The following is a 24224-nucleotide window of genomic DNA, read 5'->3' on the forward strand; positions in this document are numbered from 1 at the left end:
TGCAGACTCAGGTTTTGGCTATCCCACTTTGCCTTAATTTGCTCAGACATAAAAATAGGGGACTGGATTCCCCCTTTAACTGTAAAATGATATTTTTCCAATGATTCTACTTAACACATTTAACATTACATAAAACTATTTTTGGTTCTCAAATTAGTGATAAAAGCTACATTAAAAAACCTCTTTCTTTTTTCTTTAAGTGAGAGGAGGGGAGATAGTGAGACAGGCTTCTGCATGTGCCCCAACTGGGATCTACCTGGCAACCCCCATCTGGGGCCAATGCTTCAATTAACTGAGCTATCCTCAGAACCTGAGGCTGACGCTTGGACCAACAGAGCTATTCTCAGTGTCCAGGGCCAATGCTTGAACCAACTGAGCTGTTTGCTGTGAGAGGGGAAGAGAGAGAGGAGGGGGAGAGGGAGGGGAAGAGAAGCAGATGGTCACTTCTCCTCAGTGCCCTGACCAGGAATCAAACTCGGCACGTCTGCATGCCTGGCCAACATTCTATCCACTGAGCCCACTGGCCAGGGCCAAAAGATGTCTTTTTTTCCCCAAGATATCTTGGAAAAAGATATCTGACCAGATGGTTGCACAGTGGATAGAGCATCGGACTGGGATGCGGAAGGACCCAGGTTCGAGACCCCAAGGTTGCCAGCTTGAGCGCGGGCTCATCGGGCTTGAGCAAAGCTCACCAGCTTGGACCCAAGGTCGCTGGCTCCAGCAAGGAGTTCCTCGGTCTGCTGAGGGCCCACGGTCAAGGCACATATGAGAAAGCAATCAATGAACAACTAAGGTGTCGCAACGAAAAAAACTGATGATTGATGCTTCTCATCTCTCTTCGTTCCTGTCTGTCTGTCCCTATCTGTCCTTCTCTCTGATTCTCTCTCTGTCTCTGTAAATAAAAAATATAAAAAAGGTATCTTTTTAACAGTGCTTCAAAGCATATTCTGAAGTTCATTCGACTTCTAATAATGGCTGTGCAAACACATTAGGTGATCACTTCCACAACCGCTGTTTCTTTAAGAGACCTCGGTTGTTAAGCTGGAAGATCACTGAACCATGTGAGGGTCAATAAAAGAATAAAAAGTCACTGGTTAGTGATTCGAGTACAAGGAACTTGATCCTAGTTCAGTATCTGTGTGTCCATATGCTGCTCACAGACCAAGGGGGAGCGGCCTCAGCAGCTTGTATTCCCTCGGGATGGCTTCTGGAAGACTAATTAAACTGGTGGTGTTTGAAGTTCTGGAGTTCGCTGCCTTCTCCATCCCCACGCTTGTGACTGCGGAGCAGTTTGCCAGTGCCTATCAGTGGACAAGGAATAGAGCGGAAAAGACTCATTATTGGCTGATTGTTTCCTGTTCAATTGCCTATGTGGCTTCAGTGAGTCTGTTGATTTGGGTTCCTATAAAAGTTCTCTTGTACAAGAAGCATCATCTTTCAAAAAAAATTAAAGGATGGTAAGTAAAAGAATTCTTTAGCAGGGAATGCCTAGTTGTTTTCAAAGATATTTTCTCATGTATATGTGTATGGATGTTCGCATAGCAGAAATGTGCATAGTGTAAGATTAAGGGGAAATAACAATCACTGTTTCTATAAGTGCATTGATATTATGGTATCTCCATATTTTTGTAGGGTCGGTTTTACTGACAATAATAAATTACACATGTTCATAAGGTAGGAGTTAGCATGAGTTCATGATACCCTGAGTAGTAAGTGTGGGACCTCATTCCTTTGTACACGAAACTGCATAAAATTTTCACAGTTAATTTACAGAAATCATAAGCACAGATTATAATACATAATTTTACTTTTGTATAAAACTAAAAGTAACATCTATTTTTAAATGTCTCTGTTGCATGTTTTTCAATCTAAGTCACCTTTTGACCATTAACCAGCTGAGATTTTTAAGCAACTGGGTCCTTTAATTAGATTTAAGAAAATAATTACTTTACTATATTGATAAATTCTGTTATCCTGGTTGGGGGGGGGGGGATACTTCAATAATAATACAAAACATTTTAAATAAATTAAGACAATATTGATTTAACTGACAGTTAATGACTCTATCGACCCATGTAAAGGTATTGAGAACAAATAATCTCTGCTACATTTTTCTTTCTAGATCTTCAGATCTGATTCTTACTCATCTGGAATTTTTTTGTTTTAACTTAAATTTTCTTTCATTGTGATCTTTTATAAAATCAAACAGCACAGAATCCATTTGAAAAGCAAGGAACTGGAATTTATTTATTTATTTTTTGTATTTTTTGTATTTTTCTGAAGTTGGAAACGGGGAGGCAGTCAGGCAGACTCCTGCATGCGCCCGACCGAGATCCACCCGGCATGCCCACCAGGGGGTGATGCTCTGCCCATCTGGGGCGTTGCTCTGTTGCAACCAGGGCCATTCTAGTGCCTGAGGCAGAGGCCATGGAGCCATCCTCAGCGCCCGGGCAAACTTGGCTCCAACGGAGCCTTGGCTGCGGGAGGGGAAGAGAGAGACAGAGAGGAAGGAGAGGGGGAGGGGTGGAGAAGCAGATGGGCACCTCTCCTGTGTGCCCTGGCTGGGAATCGAACCCGGGACTCCTGCATGCCAGGCCCATGCTCCACCACTGAGCCAACTGGCCAGGGCAAGGAACTGGAAATTTTAACATAATCAAGAGTAGAAATGTAAAAATAGTAACTATAGCTATGGCTAGAAACACTGTTGAGAGGATGCAGAAAGAGAGAGCTCAAGTATGGTATTAACAAAGTACTCTTTAGATGCCAATACTGATATGACCTGGGGACTCGTACCTACCAGGGGGCCTTCAGTTCCTGGGGCACAGCTCCTGAGGGTTTTCAGGTTTTCAGGAAGTAAAACTCTTGGCTGGCACTGCTTTTGTCAGTAGGGTTTTGGGGTTTTCCAAACTTGACCCAAAGCCTGTAGATTGTCTAAGGCAGGGGTAGTCAACCTTTTTATACCTACTGCCCACTTTTGTATCTCTGTTAGTAGTAAAATTTTCTAACCACCCACCAGTTCCACAGTAATAGTGATTTATAAAGTAGGGAAGTAACTTTAGTTTATAAAATTTATAAAGCAGAGTTACAGCAAGTTAAAGCATATAATAATAATTACTTACCAAGTACTTTATGTCAGATTTTTGCTAAGTTTGGCAGAATAAATCTTTATAAAACAACTTACTATAGTTAAATCTTTTTATTTATACTTTAGTTGCTCCGCTACCACCCACCATGAAAGCTGGAACGCCCACTAGTGGGCGGTAGGGACCAGGTTGACTACCACTGGTCTAAGGGGTGGGTTTGGAACCGAGCTGGGCCTTCCACCCCTCCTGTCCTTAGGAGTGCTTTGACTGTCTAAGGCTCCGGGCATGGTCAGGGAGCTTGCAGGGAATGGTGGAAGGGCCAAATGAGCACAAGTGAAGCCATGGGGAGCTGCCTGGCAGCCCAGCAAAGGGCTCTTTTATCTTTTATCTTTTTTTAATGGTAAAGCTTCCCATATTACATATCATCATTGTCATCATCATCATCAAGCTTTAATTGCTACTTTACTGATCACTAATGTGCTAAGAGATTTATGTATGAATTTCATTTCATTTTATGCCACCACCTTGCAAGCAAGCATTTTCATAAGTTTATCAGTATCACTTGCAAGTGAAAACTGATGATTAGAGAGTTATGCAACTTTCCTGATCAGTTAACTAGTGAGTGGAAGGGCCAGACTTTGGACCTAGGTCCCTTTGATTCCATAATTGATACTCCTAACCACTACCCTAAACTGCCTTTTTGAAGATCCCAGTCTCTTGGGGCAGTTGAGAGGAAGAAAGACAGTAGGTTTCATTTCCACTCCCCACTCACATTTCCTTTGTCCATGTGGTTCAGGTAGTCCCTTTGTGTTATGATGTCTTGGGCTGTCACAACAATTAAATCTTTCAGTAGTTTATTTTGGGAAATACTCTTGGTCTTTCCTTTCTGTTTGTGGGTGTGTCTGGTCACAAGTGTCCTAAATAGTTTTAGATAGGTAACAGGTTATCTGTAATTTCAGTGAAACTAAAACCATTTCCTCAAGGCCTCGTGCACAAACTCTATCATATTGTTATCTCTTCCTGGTATAGAAGAGAAGAAATAGCTACTGAGCACTATTCTAGGAGTTTCTTGTATTCTGTGCTATTAAATTTGAACTTTATAACAATCCCATAAGGTATGTGCTAGTATTTTTGTTTTATAGTGAAGAAATCGAAACCCAAAGAAATGATTAACTTTGTCAGGTGATAAAGTTAGTAAGTTTTATATAGAACTGGGATTTGTGAGTCTAGATTGGTCTGATTCTGTGCTGTTTCCTCTTCCTCATGCAACTTCTTCTTTAATTCTTTCTGACTTTGAATGCCAAGTGGGTTTCAAGAAAACTTCAACCCTTTTGGTGTCATTAGGATACATTTCCCCCAAAGATGTATATTTGGATATTCTATATCATTCCAAAGGTGTGAATTTGGATATTTTATTATATGTGGTAATATAAAGTATGTCATATATCTTAATTGCAGGCTAAAGGTGATACAAAAATGATTGCTACTATAAAAAGTAGGTATTAAAAGACTGAATTATTTATTAGAGAATAAATAGTTGTTTATGTGAAATTTCATAGATCCTAAGCCTAACCATTCACAGAAGTATTGTTGATGGGCCTATTTGAGAAACTCCCTGTAGGTCCACACTGGCATCATGGTCCTATGAGGCTGATTTTAGAAGACAGTGAGTCAGCTAATAAAGGGTGTGCCCGGGCAATACGACTGAGAGGTGCAGACCTGAGTTCAAATCCCAGCTTTGATGTTTACTGTGACACCCTGTGTGAGTTATTTAAATTCTTTGAATTTTAATTTTCTCATGAGTAAAGCAGGGACAACCTAGTTTCTTCATTGAACTGTTGTTTTAAGAAACTGAGTAAGATTATGCACATGAAGTTCTGAGCATAATCTCTGGCACCTCAGTGAATGTTAATGTTATTATCTCAGCCTGAATTTAGTGTTTCCATTTAAACCATGATCTTGTTTAATCTTCAAAATGACTCTGCAAAGTGGTAAAGTGATGATAAAGTTGGTTAAATGGAAGAAAATTATATGCTATTCAAGAGATACTCTTCAAGTCTGAAGACTCTCATAGGTTTTATTTTAAATCCTTTGAGAGTAATTGGGGCTAATATAGTGATACCATGAATATCTTCTAAAGCAGGGGTAGTCAACCTTTTTATACCTACTGCTCACTTTTGTATCTCTGTTAGTAGTAAAATTTTCTAACCACCCACCAGTTCCACAGTAATGGTGATTTATAAAGTAGGGAAGTAACTTTACTTTATAAAATTTATAAAGCAGAGTTACAAGTTAAAGCTATAATAATAATTACTTACCAAGTATTTTATGTTGGATTTTCGCTAGGTTTGGCAGAATAAATTTTTATAAAACAACTTAGTATAGTTAAATCTATCTTTTTATTTATACTTTGCTTGCTCCACTTCCGCCCACCGTGAAAGTGGGAACGCCCTCTAGTGGGTGGTAGGGACCAGGTTGACTACCACTGGTCTAAGGTATTTTGCATATGCACTGTGCTTTTATGTTTCTTTTTTTTTTTTTTACACTTGATCTGCATACCAGTGTTGTAAAGTTGACCGAGTGGATGAAATTTCCACTTTATAAGGGAGGAAACAATGTCAGAGACCGGAAGATGAACACAGAGTCAACAGCAGGGGCTGAACTTTACTCGGGTGCTCCTTCCTTTACTCTGGTTGAACACTTCCTCATTCTTTTAGAGTGGTTGTTCCCTTGTAGGGGTGCCTGTCATCACTGATCATGAACTAGGGAGATGGTTTAAGGAATGAAGAAAAGCTCTCAGACCAAGTTGCATATCCCAAGTAGATAAGAAATCCTTTCCTGCAATAACAGGCATGTGTGGAACTATTGAGCAAGGCTAGCCAGAAACTGGAGCAGACCTCTGAGGAGACAGTACCTTGGGGCGGATAATTCTGGAGGATTCATAGAGATCCCCAACCTGCCTTGGGACTCAGGGCTGGATTTCAGGAATTGTCTCAAGCCTTTCCAAGTTTCATTACTTTTGACATGATGTGTCAGGGATCCTGGGCAGTGCCAAGTTTGAAAGACTCCAATATTTTGGACTACATTTTACCTTGCTGAAGTCTTTAACACATTCAGTGAGACTTTGCTGTTGATTTGTTTAAGGTAGTGATAGTAACAGTAGTTGTAGTTGTGATAAATTAAGAGTCAATATTTATTGAACAGTTTCTATGTACCAAGAAGAGCTGTAAACACACTGGCTGTGTTCTTTTAATTAATGCTGTAACCTGTCTACAGAAGAACACTTATAGTGCCCATTTTACAATTGATGAAATTGGGGCACAGAGACTAGAAGACCACACAGCCAGAGAGTCTCAGAGGCCTACTGACCCCAGGTGTCAGCCTGCAAGCCCCCGACTGAGACCCCACAGCCAGAGAGTCTCAGAGGCCTACTGACCCCAGGTGTCAGCCTGCAAGCCCCCGACTGAGACCCCACAGCCAGAGAGTCTCAGAGGCCTACTGACCCCAGGTGTCAGCCTGCAAGCCCCCGACTGAGACCCCACAGCCAGAGAGTCTCAGAGCCCTACTGACCCCAGGTGTCAGCCTGCAAGCCCCCGACTGAGACCCCACAGCCAGAGAGTCTCAGAGGCCTACTGACCCCAGGTGTCAGCCTGCAAGCCCCCGACTGAGACCCCACAGCCAGAGAGTCTCAGAGCCCTACTGACCCCAGGTGTCAGCCTGCAAGCCCCCGACTGAGACCCCATAGCCAGAGAGTCTCAGAGGCCTACTGACCCCAGGTGTCAGCCTGCAAGCCCCGACTGAGACCCCACAGCCAGAGAGTCTCAGAGCCCTACTGACCCCAGGTGTCAGCCTGCAAGCCCCGACTGTCGGTCAGCAGCACACGCGGCGGGAGGCACCAGTCCATCTGCACACAGCTGGGCAGACTGGCTAAGCTCAGGGAAACAGCTGGTTCTTTGCAGCACCTCTGAGACCGTCCTCATAAATTACCGTGAACTGAATAAACACGGGTACTGGATAGTTACCTCCCTTACTCACTGCCACTTCTCTCAGTGGGCCTGTCAGCTTAGTAGTGATAGTTGTGTGATATGTGACTACAGGCTTCTCCTCCTCGCCCACCCCCTCCATACCCAGTAAATCAGCAAGAGCATGTTTACTTTGGTATCTCTTTCTAGCATATGCAATAAGACACCAGATTCCATTAATTATTCTTCTTTCATCCTCTTGCGTCAGCTCCTGCTTCTCCATGACTGTTTTCCTCGCCTCCCTGAGGCCCGCATTTCCACAGCCCCCTACACTGTCATTGTTCGCCGAATTTCCGTACGTTCCAATCCACTGTCAAATCGTAGTCCAGGCTGTTTTGTTCAAGGAAGCACGAGGAGCGTTGTATTAACTAACGCTGGGGTTGGGCCCCCTTCACCAGTGGGTGTCCTTGTCTTTTGCTTCTCTCTGCTCCCTCTTTCCCTTGCACTCCTTATTGATAGACTAGTAATCTGCTTGGAAAATGTTTTCTGCATGTCAGTTCCACCCCTTAAAAATCAACGCTTCCCTTACTTGTACAATTCAGTGTTGACATTATATCCCAGAATCCTAAAGATGGACAGCAGCTCAGAGTTCTGCTATGCTGTTTCTCACAGTTCAGAGAGACAGTCTACCTCTGATTTTAAAGGGCATTTACTATATTTTGTCTCTAATTATGAGCATAGTCTTATTTCCTTATGTGCACATCAAATCTGCCACCATGTGATTTTCTTCCCATCTTCTTTGTAGATTTTAAGTCCTCTGCCCTCTATTTGCCACTGAATTTGGCCATGCCCAGCAGTGTTACCCATTGCCCCTTGATTATTCTTTTCGTTCTTTTTAAAGCACTTTTATTGGCTCTCATGATATACACTACCACTTGGATGGTGACGAATCTAAATATTGTGTCTTCTTGGGAGACCTCTCTGAAATTGCTGTATTTATTATTATTATTATTATTATTATTATTATTATTATTATTATATTAAAGCTTTTCAAATATCTGAAGACAGCCCGTCACTCTCCATCTCCACCACATCTCATTGCAGTCTGCTAAGTCTTCTCCAGGGTCTGGTGGTCATTAGTTATTTGCATCCTACCGTTATGATTTCTGGACCTTTTCTCTTTTGGGTATCTCCTTGGGATGCTGACTGGCTTGTTCATCTCTGGATGTGATCTCATTGATACCCTGATGTCCTATTGATGCAGCTATTGACTTCAGCTCTTGATAAAACGTATAGATTTCAATGGCAATGGTGTCACTTATTTTATAACAGGGTAGGATTGACTAAAATTCCTTGAGAAGTATGCTCTTAATGCAGTTTCCTCATCTCATGCCTCAGCAACCTCCATAGGCCTGTGAATGCCCAAAAGCCAGAGTATGTCTGACACATCTTTCCATCCTTAGAACAGAGAGCAGGACATGCATATAGCAGCAGTTTAGATGAATAGGTCAGTGGATGAATACTTTTTTAAACCTGAACTATTTTTTAACCTGAATTCAATAATATACTCTTATCCTTATTAAATATTATTATGTGGATTTTTGTCATATTTTTAACCAATTACAATTTTCTGACTCCTGATTATGTCATTCAGAATGATAGCTGTCCCACTTTATTTTGTGTTCTCTGCAAATAAAATGAGCATATCTTCCTCATCTCCCAGAGTTGCTCATAAATGTATCAGGCAGCACAGTTTTACTGGAAGTCTTCCAGGTGAACAGTGATCCACGCCCACCCAGTTTGTTAGACTAGCTGTGAATTTACCTATCTAAACTTCCATTCTCATTTCTCTTTCACTAGTTCCTGTTTTAATAAAAACTTACTGAATAGCCACTGACTGCCTGGAATTCAAGACGATCCATTTTCTGACTTCTGTTTACTTTTCCGAACTACCTCCCTATAAAGTTTCTTCAATCCAGGGTTACTGTTGGGAGTTACCTGAATACACATTAGGTATTCTCTCCTTTCTCAGGGAGCTTGGAGTCTACTGTGGAGACTACACAGTTACACATGAAAATATTGAAAACTAATGTAAAACAATATACACTAAGTCGCTAAATAGTGTATATTGTGCCCAGAGAAGAGAGGCATCAAAACTTCGTACTGCCTGACCAGGCAGTGGTGCAGTGAATAGATCGTTGGACTGGGATGCAGAGGACCCAGGTTTGAAACCCCAAGGTTGCTGGCTTGAGCACCAGCTCATCTGGATTGAGTGCAAGCTCACCAGCTTGAGTGCGGGGTCACTGGCTTGAGTGTGGGGTCACTTGCTATGCTGCAGCCCCCTGGTCAAGGCACATATGAAAAAGCAATCAATGAACAACTAAGTACTGCAACAAAGACTTAATGCTTCTCATCTCTCTCCCTTCCTGTCTGTCTGTCCCTCTCTCTGTCTCTGTCACCAAATCAAAACCAAAAACAAAACAAAAACAACTTTGTGCTGATGGTGAGAGGCAGGTGCCCTTTTTGATTTACTTTTCTACCCCATCCCATTCCATCAGCCCACCACACAATGCCCTGCACTCAACAGTAGTTCGATATATGTGTGTGGATTCAGGTGTATTAAGCGAACACTGCTTGGAGTAGTCAGAGAATTTTTCACAAGGAAAACCTGATTTGAACCAAGCTTGGAGCAGGAAGACATTCTAGAGGGGTTCAGAGTTTGAGTAGTGAGCTGATATAAGAATAAGCGTGTCTTCTTTAAGGGATGGGAGAAAACCACTGTGCTGAGAAAGGAGGAATTCGAGAGCAGTTGCTTGGACACATCGCAGAGTAAGTAAGAATGTGAATTTTGGAGTCAGACAAATTTGAATTAGAACTCATCTTTTATTTAGCTGTGGGATCTTGGGCAAACTCTTTAAAATTTTGTCATCATTTTCTTCGTTTGTAAAATAGAGAGGATGACCTCACTCACAGAGAGTTGCTGTGGGGTTTCAGTAATGTTTGTAAAATACTTTTTGCAGAACTCGGGGTAGCATAGGATCTCCTGGGGTTAGTGTAGAATGGGAGTGCTATTGTTATATGTTGGAGAGTTAAGGCCACACTGTGGAAAGCTTGGAAAGATGAGGCAAACCAGAGCAACTCGTAATTGTGTAGGTCTTGAGTGGGAACGGTGTGGGATTAGGAAATAAATACAGAGAGAAAAAGAATAGGATCGGGAGGCCTTCTGTAAACTGATGACCTACAAGAGCAGCCTGTACTCCCAAAAAGCTTTATTTTTATAGAACAGAGAGCAAAGCCACTTGCAAAACAAAGAGGTCTCTGATACAAAGTCACATTCCTGAAATATACCAGGAATTCTCCCAAGAGTGCACCCCCCCCCCCCAAACATAATATTTCAACCAGGAACTTCACAAAACAAAGGATGAGAAGAAGAGCATGCAAATTGCCTCTAGTAACTTAAGCAAGTGAGGTGGGGGGAGGGGCAGCAAGGATCCCTGTCAGCTTACTGCCAATCCCACACCTCTGTCCCCCACAAATCTAAACTGCAAGGACTCTGTCAGCTTGCTGCCTGTTTCCCCAGAAAGACCGGAGGAAAGCTTTGACTTAATGATTTAGGTAAAAGAGAACCTTTGTGAGTCTCTAAGCAGCGTGGTTTCCCAAGTTATTGTCTGACCTTTCTACTCACCATGCTTCCTCTGTGAGACATCTCAGGGCCAGAATTCTTGCTGCACAAACAGGAATCTTGAACTCATCATGTCTGAACTCAGGTCTGTCTTCACAGGATTGCTGCAGATGCTCACAGAACTCAATTGGTAGTGCCCTAACCCAGCCTTGGTTTCAGACTTGCATTAGTTTCAGAAGTGTCTATGATATTTCTGACATAAATTCTAATATTCATTGGATTTGTTCCTATGACTGCTGTTAGGGCATACCACAAACTTGGTTGCTTAAAACAACAGGAATGTTTTACCTCCCAGTTCTGGAGGCTGGAACTCTGAGATCAAGGTGATGGCAGAGTCATTTCCCTGTGAGGGGTGAGGGGGATCTGCTGCAGGCTCGCCCCTGGCCTCTGCTGTTTTGCTGGCACTCGCTGGCATTCCTAGGCTTGTAGATGCATCACCCTGACTGATCTCTGCCTTCCTCTTTACATGGTGTCTTCCAGTGTTTTTTCACATAATCTTTTTGTTGTGCATATGTTTCTCCAAATTCTCCTGTTTTATAAGTACACCAGTCATGTTGGATCAGGTCCCACCCTAATGACTCATTTAAACTTATTACCTCTTTAAAGGCCCTGTTTCCAAATAAGGTTATATTATGAGGTACTTGGGGATGGGATTTCCAATATGTCTTTTTTGGGGGGGACATAATTCAGAACATTCATTAATAAATTATAAACATACGCTAACAGTAAGTCAGAATTTCTAAATATAGCTTATTTCTGATTAAATTTATATAAGAGACTTGGATCGGTATTTATTTATTAACAGTTGTATCTGTTCAATTAATATTTATTGAATCCCTACATGTCCCAGATGTTCTTTAACATCATGAAGTTCTTGAATCTGGATGAGAAACATTTTCATTTTTACTAACCTCTCACTGAAAGCTAGCATTTCTTTTCATTTGAATGTTGGTAACAACCCGCTAGGTCTTAGCATGACCTATAACTTAATTACATAGATGTATTCATAGCCCATGGATCTTTTCATGTCATGATACCAGTTATTTTTAGATTTTTAAGTGAATTCATTGGGGTGACATTGGTTAATGTAATTATTTAGTTTTCAGAAGTACAGTTCTATAATAGATCATCTATGTTGTAATATGTGTTCACATAGTACAAAGCCAAGTCTTCCATCACCATTTATCCCCCTTACACTCTCTTCTACTTCTTCCAGCCTCTTTCCCTCTGGTAATTGCTATACTGTTGTCTGTATCTATAAGTTGTTATTATTTTTTTTTGTATTTTTCTGAAGCTGGAAACGGGGAGAGACAGTCAGACAGACTCCTGCATGTGCCCGACCGGGATCCACCCGGCACGCCCACCATGGGGTGACGCTCTGACCACCAGGGGGCGATGCTCTGCCCCTCTGGGGTGTCGCTCTGTTGCAACCAGAGCCACTCTAGCACCTGGGGCAGAGGCCAAGGAGCCATCCCCAGCGACTGGGCCATCTTTGCTCCAATGGAGCCTCGCTGCGGGAGGGGAAGAGAGAGACAGAGAGGAAGGAGAGGGGGAGGGGTGGAGAAGCAGATGGGCGCTTCTCCTGTGTGCCCTGGCCGGGAATCGAACCCGGGACTTCTGCACGCCAGGCCGACGCCCTACCACTGAGCCAACCGGCCAGGGCCTAAGTTGTTATTATTTTTATTTTGCTTAATCCTTTTACTTTTTTTACCCAGTCCCTCAATGCCCCTCTCCTCTGACAGCTGTCAGTCTATTCTATCTATGAGTCTGTTTTTATTTTGTTTATGAGATTATTTTTTTCATTAGATTCCACCTATGAGTAAAAATATATAGTACTTTTCCTTCTCTAGCTGGCTAATTTCACTTAGCATTATAATCTCGTTTGTCCATGCTGTCAAAACAGGTAAGATTTCCTTCTTCTCTACAGCCACGTAGTATTCTATCATATTGTTGTATCAGAACAGCGAGAAACAAACGTCTTGCCACACACACAATGAATTAACCAAATTAAGAAATTAAGGAGTCTTTATTGCCGGTGTGCAGACCACATGCAGACCTAAGTCATTCAAATCAGTATGGTGGGGAACACAGTTTGGGGCTGGCTTTTAAAGGGAAAGTTATATACTGACTGAGGAATGGGGAGGAGAGGAAGCATAGCAATAAAACAAAGCAGCGAAACTAGCTTTTTTACAATGTTTATCTATACAGTTAATTCAGGGAGAAACATTCTGAGAACACCTGTGACTTTGCAAAGCTGGCCCAAGGCCACAGTCTGGGAAACCAACCTCAAGGCCAGGAATAGGGAGTCTTTTCAGAAAAAGTAAGTTCTACTAAAAGTCTCTTAGAGAAAGTAAGTTTTGCCAAAAATTATTCATGTTAAGAGCCTTTCTTTTCCACACTTTACTATAAATGTACCACAGCATTTGTATCCACTCATCTACTGATAGACACTTGGACCGGTTCCAAATCTTGGCTGTTGTAAAGGTGTGCCATGAACATAGGGGTGCATATATTCTTTTAAATTAGTGTTTCTTCAGCTATATTACAAGAGGTGCTGGGTCCTAGAGACAGTTCTATTTTTAATTTTTTGAGGAAACTTCATGTTGTTTCTACAGTGGCCACACAAATCTGGATTCCTTCCAACAGTTCCCAAAGGTTCCCTTTTCTCCACTTCCTAGCCATCTGACAGGTGTCAGGTGATAACTCCTTGTGGTTTTAATTTATGTTTCTCTGATAATTAGTGACATTGCACATATTTTAATATGTCTTTTGGCCATGTGTATATCTTTTTTGGAGAAATGCCTATTAAGAAATTAACCGCTTATCTGACGTATCATTGAATATGTTCTCCCACTCACAGTTGTCTTTTCAGTTTGTTGATGGTTTCTTTTGCTGCACAAAAAATTTTTAGTTTGATGCAGTTCCATCTGTTTATTTTTTATTTTTCCCTTGCCCAAGGAGACATGTCAGAAAAAAATGTTGCTACAAGAAATATTTGAGATTTTCCTGCCTATGTTTTATTCTAGAATTTTTATGGTTTCGAGTCTTAATATTTAAGTTTTTAATTCATTTTGAGTTTATTCTTGTGAATGGTGTAAGAAGGTGATCTATTTTCATTCTTTTTACTCAAATCTGTTCAATTTCCCAACCTCATTTATTGAATAGGCTATCTTTACCCCATTATATGTTTTTACCTCCTTTGTCAACTATTAATTGACTATTTAGCTATAGGTTTATTTCTGGGCTCTTTATTCTGTTTAGTTGATCTATATGTCTGTTTTTATGCCAGTACTGTGCTCTTTTGATTACCTTGACCTTGTGGTATAGTTTGATATAAGGTAGTGTGATTCCTCCTACTCTGTTCTTCATTCTTAAGATTGCTGTACCTAAAATAAGCCAGTCAGAGAAAGACAAGTACCTTATAATTTCACTCATCTGTAGAATCTAATGAACAAAGTGAACTAACAGGCAAAATAGAGACAGACTCATGCATAGAGAGCAAGCCAACAGCTGTGGTGGGGGAAGGATTGAGAAAAAAAAAAAGAAAACAAACCAGAAAGACCCATGGATGTGAACAACAGTGTGGTGATAGTTGGGGTGGGGGAAGGAGAGTGGAAGAGAGTATAAGGGGAATAAATGATGATGGATGAAGGCTTGACTTGGAGGGGGGTAAACACACAATATGATATACAGAGATGTATTGTACAATTGGGCACATGAAATCTGTATAATTATGTTAACCAGTGTTACTCCAATATATTCAATTTTAAAAAATGTAAAAGAAGATTACTGTGGCTGTTTGGGATCTTTTGTAGTTCCATATAAACTTTTAGAATATTTGTTTTAGTTCTGTAAAATATACCCTTAGTATCTTGATAGGAATTGTATTGAATCTATAGATTGCTTTGAGTCATAGGGATGCTGTAATGATGTTAATTTTTCCTATCCATGAGCATAGTATATGCTGCACGTATTTGTATCTTCTTCAGCTTCTTTCAGTGAACTTCTTCAACTTCTTGCTCTTCAGAGTCTTATAATTTTCTGAATATAGGCTTTTACCTCCTTGGTTAAATTTATTCCTAGGTATTTTGTTTTATTTTATTTTCTGTAGATTTTTTTGTAAATTGTAGGTATGATGTTTTCTTAGTTTCTCTTTCTGATAGTTCATTATTTATAATGTAATTGATTTCTGGTTATTTATTTTGTGTCCTGATACTTTACTGAATTCAATGATCAGTTCTAGTAGTTTTTTGGTAGAATCTTTAGGGTTCTTTATATACAAGGTCATGTCATCTGCAAGTAATGATAGTCTTACTACTTTCTTCCCAGTGTGGATGCCTTTTATTTCTTTTTCTTATCTGATTGCTGTGGCTAGGTCTTACAGTACTATGTTGAATAAGAGTGGTAAAAGGAGACAACCCTGTTTTGTTCCTGATCTTAAGGAAACGCTTTTAGTTTTTGCCCATTGAGTATGATGTTGGCTGTTGGTTTGTCATATATGGCCTTTATTTTGTTGAGGTATTTTTCTTTCTTCCCACTTTGCTGAGAGTTTTTATGATAGATGTGTACTGAATTTTATCAAATGCTTTTTATGCATCTGTTGATATGATCATGATTTTTAGCCTTCATTTTTTTAATGTGGTGTATCACATTTATTAATTTGTGGATATTGTACCAACCTTGCATCTCCAGAATAAATCCCATTTGATCATGGTGTATGATCTTTTTAATATACTGCTAGATCCAGTTTGTTAATATTTTGTTGAGAATTTTAGCATCTATTTTCATCAGGAATATTAGCCTATAAATATTGTTTCTTTGTAGAGTCTTTTTCTGGTTTTGGAATTAGGATAATGCTGCCCTTATAAAATGAGCTTGGGAGTCTTCCCTCCACTTGAATTTTTAGGAATAGTCTGAGAAGAACAGGTGTTAGCTCTTCTTTGAATGTTTGGAAAAATTCATGAGTGAAGCTATCTGGTATGGAACTTTTGTTTGTTGGAAGGTTTTTGATTACTGCTTCAATTTCACTAGTTATAATCAGTCTTTTAGATTCTCTGATTTTTCCTGATTCAGTTTTGGAAGATTGTATGTTTCTAGAGATTTATTCATTTTGCCAGATTGCCCCATTTGTCGGTGTTCATAATATTTTTTTACAATTCTTTGTATTTTTTTTTTCATGTCAGTTGTTCCTTCTTCTCTTTCATTTCTGATTTTATTTGTTTGGATTTTTCTCTTTTGTTCTTAATGAGTCTGATTAAAGGTTTATCAATCTAGTTTATCTTTTTAAAAAACCATCTCATGAGTTCATCAATCCTTTGTATTTTTTAGATTCTACTTTGTCTACTTCTGCTCTTATCTTTTTTTTTTTTTCATTTTTCTGAAGCTGGAAACGGGGAGAGACAGTCAGACAGACTCCCGCATGCGCCCGACCGGGATCCACCCGGCACGCCCACCATGGGGCGACGCTCTGCCCACCAGGGGGCGATGCTCTGCCCATCCTGGGCGTCGCCATATTGCGACCAGAGCCACTCTAGCGCCTGGGGCAGAGGCCACAGAGCCATCCCCAGCGCCCGGGCCATCTTTGCTCCAATGGAGCCTTGGCTGCGGGAGGGGAAGAGAGAGACAGAGAGGAAAGTGCGGCGGAGGGGTGGAGAAGCAAATGGGCACTTCTCCTGTGTGGGGCACTTCTCCTGTGTGCCCTGGCCGGGAATCGAACCCGGGTCCTCCGCACGCTAGGCCGACGCTCTACCGCTGAGCCAACCGGCCAGGGCCTGCTCTTATCTTTATTATTTCCTTCCTTCTACTTACCTTGGGCTTTGATTGTTGTTCTTTTTCAAGTTCCTCTAAGTGTAAAGTTAGCTTGTTTGAGATTTTTCTTGTTTTTGAAACAGGCCTGGTAGTACTATGCATTTCCCTTATAAGACTGCTTTTGCTGTGTCCCATAGGTTTTGGGTTGTTGTGTTATTATTTTCATTTGTTTCATGGTATCTTTTGATTTCTTCCTTGATCTCCTTGTTAACTCATTCATTGTTTAGTAACATATTTCGCCTTCATGTTTTTGTGTGCTTTTCAGTTTTTTTCTCTTGTGATTTATTTCTAGTTTCATACCATTATAGTCAGAGAAGATGCTTGATGTGATTTCAATTTTCTTAAATTTATTGAGATTTCTTTTGGGTTTTAACATGTGGTCTACCCTAGAAACTATTCCGTGTGCACTTGGAAAGAATGTATATTCTACTGCTTTGGGGTGAAATGTTCAGGATATATCAATTAAATCCATCTGATTTACTGTATCATTTAAGGCCACTGTTTCTTTGTTGATTTTCTGTCTGGAAGATCTGTCCATTGCTTTCAATAGTATGTTAAAATTTCCAGCTATGACTGTATTACTATCAGTCTCTCTCTTTATGTCCATCAAGATTTTCTTTATATATATAAGTGCTCCTATGTTGAGTGCATAATTGTTTAGAAGGATATATTCTCTTGTTAGATTGCTCCTTTTATCATTATGTAATGTTCTTCTTTGTCTCTTACTATAGCCTTGTTTTAAAGTTTATTTTCTCTGATATAAGTATCACTACCCCAGCTGTTTTTCATTTCCATTTGCATGAAATATATTTTTTTCATCCCTTTGCTTTTAATTTGTGTATATTTATCATTCAGAGGTAAGTCTCTTATAGACAGCATATATATAGGTCCTGTTTTCTTATCCATTCATCTACTTCATGTCTCCTGATTGGAGCATTTAAGCCATTTACATTTACTTTTAAAAATATTTTTTATTAAATTTATTGGACTAATATTGGTTAATAAAATTATATAGGTTTCAGGTATACAATTCTATAATACGTCATCTATATATTGTATTGTGTGTTTACCATCCCAAGTCAAGTCTCCTTTCATCTCCCTTTACACCCCCTTACCCTCTTTTACCTTCTTCCCTGACCCTTTTTTCTCTTGTAATCCCAATGTGGTTGTCTGTATCTATGAGTTTGTGTGTGTGTGTGTGTGTGTGTGTGCACATGTGTGTGTCTTTTTGTTTTTTGCTTAAGCCATTTATAGTTAAAGTGATTATTGATAGGCACATGTTTATTGCCATTTTATTCTTTGCAACTATGTTACTTTTTTCCTTTTTTAAAATTCTTTTTTAAGAAGACCATTTAACATTTCTTGTAATGCTGGGAATGAACTCCTTTAGCTTTTTCTGGTATGGGCAGATCTTTATTTTTTTCTTCATTTTTAAGTGATAACTTTGATGGATAAAGTAGTTTTGGTAGTAGCTCCTTGCTTTTCATTACTTTGAATATTTCATGCCAATCTTTTCTGACCTGAAATATTTCTGGTGAGAAATCAGCTGACAGTCTTATGGGAGCTGTCTTATAAGTAACTAATACTTTCTTTCTCTTGTTGCTTTTAAGATTCTCTCTTTGTCTTTAACCTTTGCCATTTTAATTATCATGTGTCTTGGTGTAGGCCTCTTTGGGTTCATTTTGTATGGGGCTTTCTGTGCTTCTTATACTTATGTGTCTTTTTACTTCGCCAGGTTATAGAAGTTTTCAGCATTATTTCTTCTAATAGGTTCTTAATCTCTTGCTCTTTCTCTTGTCCTTCTTTTACATATTGTTACACTTCATGTTGTCCCAAAGGTCCCTTAAACTATCCTCATTAAAAAAATATTTTTCTTTTGCCTGACCAGGCGGTGGCGCAGTGGATAGAGCATCGGACTGGGATGCAGAGGACCCAGGTTCAAGACCCCCGAGGTCGCCAGCTTGAGCGCGGGCCCATCTGGTTTGAGCAAAATTCCACCAGCTTGAGCCCAAGGTCACTGGCTCCAGCAAGGGGTTACTCAGTCTGCTATAGCCCCACTGTCAAGGCACATATGAGAAGGCAATCAATGAACAACTAAGGTGTTGCAACACGCAACGAAAAACTAATGATTGATGCTTCTCATCTCTCCATTCCTGTCTGTCTGTCCCTGTCTACCCCTTTCTCTGACTCATTTTCTGTCTCTGTAAAAAAAAAAAAAAAAAAAAAAAAAAAATTCTTATATTGTTGCTCTGATTGGATGTTTTTTTTTCTACCTTGTCTTCTAAATCACTGATTTGATCCTCTGCTTTCTCCAACCTACTGTTTATTCTTTCTAGTGTAGTTTTCATTTTAGATATTGTATTTTTTATTTCTGACTGGTTCTTTTTTTGTGGTTTCTATGTCCTTTTTCATGCTGTTGAAGTTCTAAGTTCCTTAAAGTTCTACTAAGTTTCTTGAGCATCCTTATAAACATATTTTTAAACTTTATATTTGGTAAATTGCCTGCCTCTATTTTATTTAGTTCTTTTTCTGGAGATTCCTTTCATTTTTTCATTAGGGGCATATTTCTTTATCTTTCCATTTTGACTGCTTCTTTCTGTTTGTTTCTGTATATTAGGCAGATCTGCTATGTCTCTCAGTCTCAGTAGGGTGGCCTCCTATTGTAATTGTGCCTTGATTGCTATTGGCCTGTTTGTGCATGGGTCAACCCTCAGGCTTGCTGACTGTGAGGATTGACTCCAGCCACACAGCTGCTGTGCAGGTGCTGACTACATAAAGCACAGTTTGCCTCATTGAGGTCTGGTGCCTACTGAGATCTCCCTTTAGATATGCCACTTGTAAAGCTCACTGAATTTTGCTCTGATGTTGTGTGAAGCTGGCCACTGGGTATACCTGTTTTGGAGTCCCTTAGGTAGGACTCTGCTGCAGGTCAATGTCAGACACTGCCTGTGGCTGGCCCGGGGAAACCTGTTTGGAGCTAATAGTGATCCACAGTTGGTGGTTGCCTGTGCTGGACTTTGGTGTTCACAGGAAGGATCAAGCTGTGCATCAAGGTCAGCTTCCACTAGCACAGAGCTAGGGACTGGTCAGCAGCACTGCCTGCTGCTGGCCTATGACACTCAGTCACTGAAAGAGCCTCTGGCAGTACTGAGTTGTGTGAGGTAGATTTCAGTGAGTCACCAGGTAAGGATGAGTGTTACTCACCAGATTGATAAAGGTTCAAGCTTGATGTCATTGCTGGGTCTGAGGTCTCTCAGCAAAAGTCCTAGAGTATACTAACTCTAGCTACCCCCCTGCCAGGTGCCTGCAGACCTTTGTGATCGGGCAGGGTCTTAGAGAGAAGTCAGGGTGAGGCTAGCATAGTTTATCATGCCCACACAGACCAAGATTTGAACCTTGTGAATGGAAAACTCTGTTCCAGTTGGGTGTGTGAGGGAAAAATGGCCTGGTACTAATGCCACACAGCTCAGTCTATCCCAGATTCTGCAGGGAGACCAAGCTCAGCAGAGCAGAGCTGCCAAGAGTCAGGAGAGTGGGGCTACTGTATCTCCCATGATGGGGCGGTGCCAGTCAGGTTCAGGGGAAGTGGGGGGAATGGCCTCTTTCCCCAAAGCCACACAACTCAGTCATTGACACCCCCTGTGTCTTCCCAGACCTCTACACCCTGGCCCAGGCAGCTGACACCCTCAGCAGGGTGCAAGTTCTGCAGGGTCGAGCAACAGGGAGTCCAAAGGGTGGGGTTGTGGCTTTCCCCCAGGCTTATATTATATGAAGGGGAATGTTTACCAGAGAAAGATGGCATCTGTGGTGGGGGAGAGGGACTCAGCACAGGGATCCTGTCAGCTGTCAGCTCTCCCCAGAGCCACAATCCCCAGTCTCTCCTCACATGACTCTAGTCCACTTAGTCCTCTCTTTGCTAAAGCCAGGGTGAGTGGCTGCAAATGAAATTTGGTGCATTGGCCTTTCAATGGGGGCCCAGTGTCTCTATCAGACTTCTATCTCTTACTGACAGACAGAATCTCCACTGATTTTTCACAGACAGATGTTATATGAGCTCATCTTCCTGGCACTGGTGTCTGGGCTGGAAAGCCCAGTGTGGGGTTGAGACCCCATACTCCTCAGGGGGAACCTTGGTAGCTGAGACATCCCTCCAGAATCTCAGCCACTGCCTGTGGGAGGAAGGCCAGCCATTTTTAAGTCTCTGCTTTTCCAACCAGTCTTGATGTGGCTTCTTCTGTAAATCCTTGGTTATAAGACTTCTGTTAAACTAGTCTTCAGTTAGTTATTAAGGTTTATTGTTCTATATGTTAGTAGTAATTCCAGTTTGGTTCTGGGAGGTGGTGTGTGTGGGTTCCACCCACTTGGCCACCGTCTTGGATCCCCTACAGCTGTTGCAGATGTTTCAGGATATGTTTTATAATTTTTACTATTGATACTTTGAAATTATGACTGGTTATAGTTTCTACTGGTGATTACAGTTTTTACTCTAAAGAAAATAAGACATTGTGTTCATAGATATGTACATTTATTAATATACCAAACAATTTTAAGGTTTTGAATTACTTTTTCAACAGAATTCTTTGTTTTGTAAGTATGTATTTTATTTTATGCATTTAAAAATTCTATTCTGAGAAGACTGCATAGTACTTACCAGAGTTCCAGAAGTGTTATTCCACAAAAAGGTTGAAAGATATTGTTTTAGATGGTAAAGAATAGTAGTGTACAATTATATAAAGTCTCTGTTCCCTGGGTTATGGGAAAAGAGGAATATGACAAACAATAAGCAAGTAAAGAAATAATCAGCAGAATTTCAGGTAGTCATATTTATTTATACATATAATTTTCTTTTTTTTCCTTTCCTTCCTTTCTTCCTTCCTTCCTTCCTTCCTTCCTTCCTTCCTTCCTTCCTTCCTTCCTTCCTTCCTTCCTTCCTTTCTTCCTTCCTTCCTTTTTCCTTTCTTTCCTTTCTTTCTTTCCTTCCCTTCCTTCCCTTCCTTTTCTTCCTTTTCTTCCTTCCCTTCCCTTCCTTTCCTTTCCTTTCCTTCCCTCTTTCTCTCTCTTTCTTTCTTCCTTCCTTCCTTCCTTCCTTCCTTCCTTCCTTCCTTCCTTCCTTCCTTCCTTCCTTCCTTCTTTCCTTCCTCCCTCCCTCCCTCTCTCCCTCCCTCCCTCCCTCCCTCCCTCTCTCCTTTCCTTCCTTCCTTCCTTCCTTCCTTCCTTCCTTCCTTCCTTCCTTCCTTCCTTCCTTCCTTCCTTCCTTCCTTCCTTCCTTCCTTCTTCTCTTTCTTTCAAAGTCAGACATGGAGATCTAAGAGTGGAGAACTGTTAGCAATAGGAATAGACAGCATATGACTTGGAGGTGGGACCATATTGGTGTGATTATGAAATAACCAGAAGGTCAGTATGGTCAGAGCTAAGTAAGTGTTAGAGGTGAGGGTCATTCTAACAAAGGATCAGAGTAGGAGAAATGAGAGAACCCACATCATGTGGAGAATATACACTAGGGCAATAGGTTTCAGTTTTATTCTAATCAATTATTGTGCTACTGTCAGCACCATCCATCCACAAAAGTCTTTTCATCTTGCCACATCAAAACTCTATACTCAATAAGTAATAACTCCCTACTTCTCCCATACACTAGCATTGGAGATCTTTGAGTAAAGCAGTGATAACATGTTTTACATAAAAAAAAAATGTCTGTTGACTCTGGAAAAAATATTGCTAAGTATAAATAGTGGCACCAACAGAAAACTGGTTAGAAAATAATGCAGGTGAATGATGATGGGATACGAACTATGGTGATAGCAGAGGAAGGATTCAAAATGTATTTTAGCAGTAAGTCACAGAGGATTTGAGGATGATCAGAACAGGTATAGAGAAGGATGTGAGTTCCTCTTCAAGCGTGTTAATTCTGAGTTGCCTATTAGACATCAGGTGGAGGTGCTAAATAGTTGGGTGTACAAGTCCAGGGCGCAGGTTAGAGGCCAGTATATGTACATGATTTTTTTTTTTGTATTTTTCTGAAGCTGGAAATGGGTAGGCAGTCAGACAGATTCCTGCATGCGCCCCACCGGGATCCACCCGGCACGCCCACCAGGGGAAGATGCTCTGCTTATCCGGGGCGTCGCTCTGTCGCGACCAGAGCCACTCTAGCGTCTAGGGCAGAGGCCAAGGAGCCATCCCCAGCGCCCGGGCCATCTTTTGCTCCAATGGAGCCTCGGCTGCGGGAGAGGAAGAGAGAGACAGAGAGGAAGGAGAGGGGGAGGGGTGGAGAAGCAGATGGGCGCCTCTCCTGTGTGCTTTGGCTGGGACTTGAACCCGGGGACTTCCGCACGCCAGGCCGACGCTCTTCCCCTGAGCCAACTGGCCAGGGAGTACATGATATTTTTAAGAGTCATTAGCAAGTGGGTGATGTTTAAAGCAGTGGGGTTGGCTGTGACAATCAAGGGAGATGATACAGATAAAGAAGAAGTACAGGAATAGTTCCTGGAGTCCAGTTGAGAAGAGGACTCTGTGAATGCTCATGCTAATCTTAGAGAGCTGAGTGCTGCAGGAACCTGGATATGGACTCACAAATGAGGCAAAACTATGTATTTAAAATCTGATCATGCGTCTGGTTTTAGCAGGTTGTACTGGGTTTGGTTTGAGAGAGGGGCTATTCCACCCTATAACTTATGTCTAAACCTAGAATATCTGAGATGGGGATGGAATTAGAGGGATGTCTGTCAGGACCTAGGAGAAATTCTTAGTCATCTGTAAGACTCCAACACTTTTTATACGTATATACACACTATCTGGTAAGTGTAATTAATATATGTTTAAGGAAAAAGAAGGCAACTATTTCAATTTAGAAAACCTTTGAGTGTATTTTATTTCCCCCCAAATTAATGATGCTAATGTATATTTAAGTTCTCACTTTTACAAGATAAAGTATTAAATATATATTATATCTCATAACTTGTTTATTAATCTTGAAAGGGTTAAGAAGTTATCCAAAAACAAGTTTGAAAAATTATATGACTTTTATGTATGTATGGTTTCTTTTGGTTCAAGTAAATAATATCCAAATATTTTCAATTTAAGTCACTCTTAAGTGACTTAAATATCATCTTTCAATATATTTTTTTGAAAAGGAAAATTTTCAACATTGAAAGTCATACTGTTCTTTTTTCCTGTTAGTCACCAGAACCTGAACTCTGGGCCCGGATCCTAGTTTAATGAAAATGTTGCATGTCATGCGTCTTGCCCTGAGATGCTTTTGGTTGCCTATGATTTGTTAAGTATTTGGAAATCTCTCATCCCTTTGTTCTAGAAAAGCATTCTGGGTTTTGTGTGTGTTCCCTTTTGCCATGGTCAAGCATTTGGGAAATAGAAATAGGGAAGCAGCAGCTTCTTAGAAAAACTATAGATGAATGGAACAGGAACTGCAAAATTAGCAGAAAGTAACAGGAACTGTTGATCTTGTACATTATTGCTTTTGCTTATTTTTTTCTCCTTTGCTAGGAGACCTGTTCTGATGATGTGTGTCGTGCTCACCACACTCCCCAGCTTCAGCTTTTCTATAGCAGTGACGGAGGTACGGAATTTTGATTTCTTCTGCTGCAAGATTTTGAGATTAAAATTCTTTCTGTTATTGAAATTTGATAGAGTAGTATGCCCAACAAATTTCTTAAAGATTATTTTACCCAGGTT

The 24224-nt window shown here is 40.7% G+C and overlaps 1 protein-coding gene across 1 annotated transcript in view; it reads left to right on the top strand.

The window, feature by feature from the left end:
* Positions 1-1125: 1125 nt before the first annotated feature.
* Positions 1126-24224, top strand: part of TMEM236 (transmembrane protein 236) — a 51145-nt gene continuing 28046 nt past the window's right edge. Inside the window, exons 1-2 of the mRNA XM_066386216.1 lie at positions 1126-1457; positions 24036-24108. Coding sequence (XP_066242313.1) covers positions 1201-1457; positions 24036-24108 — 330 coding nt within the window. The 5' untranslated portion in view covers positions 1126-1200. The remainder of the gene's footprint in view (positions 1458-24035; positions 24109-24224) is intronic.

Source organism: Saccopteryx leptura, chromosome 5 (genome assembly GCF_036850995.1).
Source record: "Saccopteryx leptura isolate mSacLep1 chromosome 5, mSacLep1_pri_phased_curated, whole genome shotgun sequence".
NCBI classification, from domain to species: Eukaryota; Metazoa; Chordata; class Mammalia; order Chiroptera; family Emballonuridae; genus Saccopteryx; species Saccopteryx leptura.